This window comes from Nannospalax galili, unplaced genomic scaffold (assembly GCF_000622305.1).
Source record: "Nannospalax galili isolate Female #2095 unplaced genomic scaffold, S.galili_v1.0 C49184733, whole genome shotgun sequence".
Classification (NCBI taxonomy): domain Eukaryota; kingdom Metazoa; phylum Chordata; class Mammalia; order Rodentia; family Spalacidae; genus Nannospalax; species Nannospalax galili.
The window spans coordinates 1-1,636 of NW_008477894.1; the positions used below are offsets into that span (position 1 = coordinate 1).

Consider the following 1,636-nt stretch of genomic DNA (forward strand, 5'->3'; position numbering starts at 1 on the left):
TGTATGTGTGTGTGTGTGTATGCACACACGTGTGCCAGTTCCTGTGGAAGCCAGAAGAGGGTGCTGGATCCCTCAGAGCTGGAGTTACAGGAGGTTGTGAGCCCCAGACTATCGGTGCTTGGAACAGAACTCTGGTCTGCAAGAGCAGCAAGTACTCTCAACCACTGAGCCAGCTCCCAACAGAAACTTGGAGACTTGTATCCTAATACTGGAGACAGACATCCCCCAAAACACTGCTAGATGTGGGGGCACCGAGCCTGAGCTTTCCCCACTCTGATCTTTAGAAAGCCCCTGAGTGACAGATACACCTGGGTGCAGGCAGACCTTGGAAAGTGCCAGATGCTCCCTCCGAAAGAGTGTCCAAGTGGCAAAACGCCAGAAAAGCTGTCATCCCAGACCAGAGTCAGGCGCTTGGGACCTGATGCTACTGTAGCCTGGCACCAGGACACAGGAAAATGGACAGCAGTATCCTGAGTCTCCGGTCCTGCCTGGCCTCCCTTGTACACCTTGAAGCAGTGTCTTCAGGTCAGTTTCAAGAGAACTGGAGAGCTGAGCTAGGATCAGCAAGAGTTACATCCACACCTGGGACACTTGACAGTGGCCTCCAGAGACCTCAGATCTTCTCCAGGATTCAGGAGAGAACACCAAACAGGGCAGCTAGAAGGGACTTGAAGGAGCATCAGTCTATCTAAAGCATCGATGGTGTTTCAAACAGCCAGAAGGCCCGAGGCCGGGTCCAGCAAGGCGCTAGCCAAGCAAGTCAGCAGCCTGCACATGGCCCCCAGTCTGCAGCTCAGTTGTAGGAAAGATAGTCAATAAGTCGGGGAGGGATGTTTAGCTTGGCAATTTTCTCCAACTCTCGAACGCCAGCGGCCTTCCTCAAGCTCACCCTGCAGAGCTGTGAGAGGGTCAGAGGTGTCTCTGGAAAAAAGGATCAAGGAAGTATATGAGGTTAGTTTCAATACGAAGCATGGCATCCTCCAGCCTTTGAGTGCTAAGATAGAACTGGAAGTGCCTCCTCCTCCCATCCCCACCCCAGAATGAAGATGGGTCACATTGTCACCTGTGAAGGTCACCAGGAAGGACACTCTGGAACTAGAGGAGGGAAGGCCAGGAAATAAAGTTCAGGTGATGTTCATGGGGATTTCATTTTGTGGGTTTTGGCCTTTGGAGATGAGGGTATTTTGTTGGGAGAGGCTTGTCTTTGACACTTGTCTTTGTCATGCAGACCTAGCAAAGAACTACTCTGTGGCTAGGAGGCTCATTTGTCAAACGTGCAGCCAAATGAGGCACAGGTAAAGGGTCTATACCAGAGTAGGTGCCAGCAGCCAGCTCCTGTTGCTACAGGCTCCTTTCCCTAGTGATGCCATAGGCCATTGGAACACAGCAAGAGCTGGTGCATCAGCACAAAACAGCTCCCTACAGACAGGAGTACTCCAGTGTACACCCTAATGGCCAAGGACGGGAGCTCAGGACTAAACCCTGGACCGTCAGCCGAAGCTCAAGGAGAACTTGAGAAGTAGGCATGGAAGAGTTTCCACAACAGAGTCTGGCTCACTTTCATAATACTCAAAGCACTTGGCCGGGGCGCTGCTGCTCCACGTGTAGTCAGAGGGCTTCTTTCCCCGGTTGTCCC

General features: G+C 52.3%; 1 protein-coding gene across 1 annotated transcript; it reads right to left on the minus strand.

Moving 5' to 3' along the window:
- Positions 1-6: 6 nt before the first annotated feature.
- Asb13 (ankyrin repeat and SOCS box containing 13) lies at positions 7-1,627 on the minus strand (the record flags this gene model as incomplete). The annotated part of the gene is given in 2 exon segments (XM_017796470.1): positions 7-921; positions 1,559-1,627. Coding segments are annotated over 2 exon segments (197 nt in total), but the record flags the coding sequence as incomplete, so codon positions are not given.
- Positions 1,628-1,636: the final 9 nt, after the last annotated feature.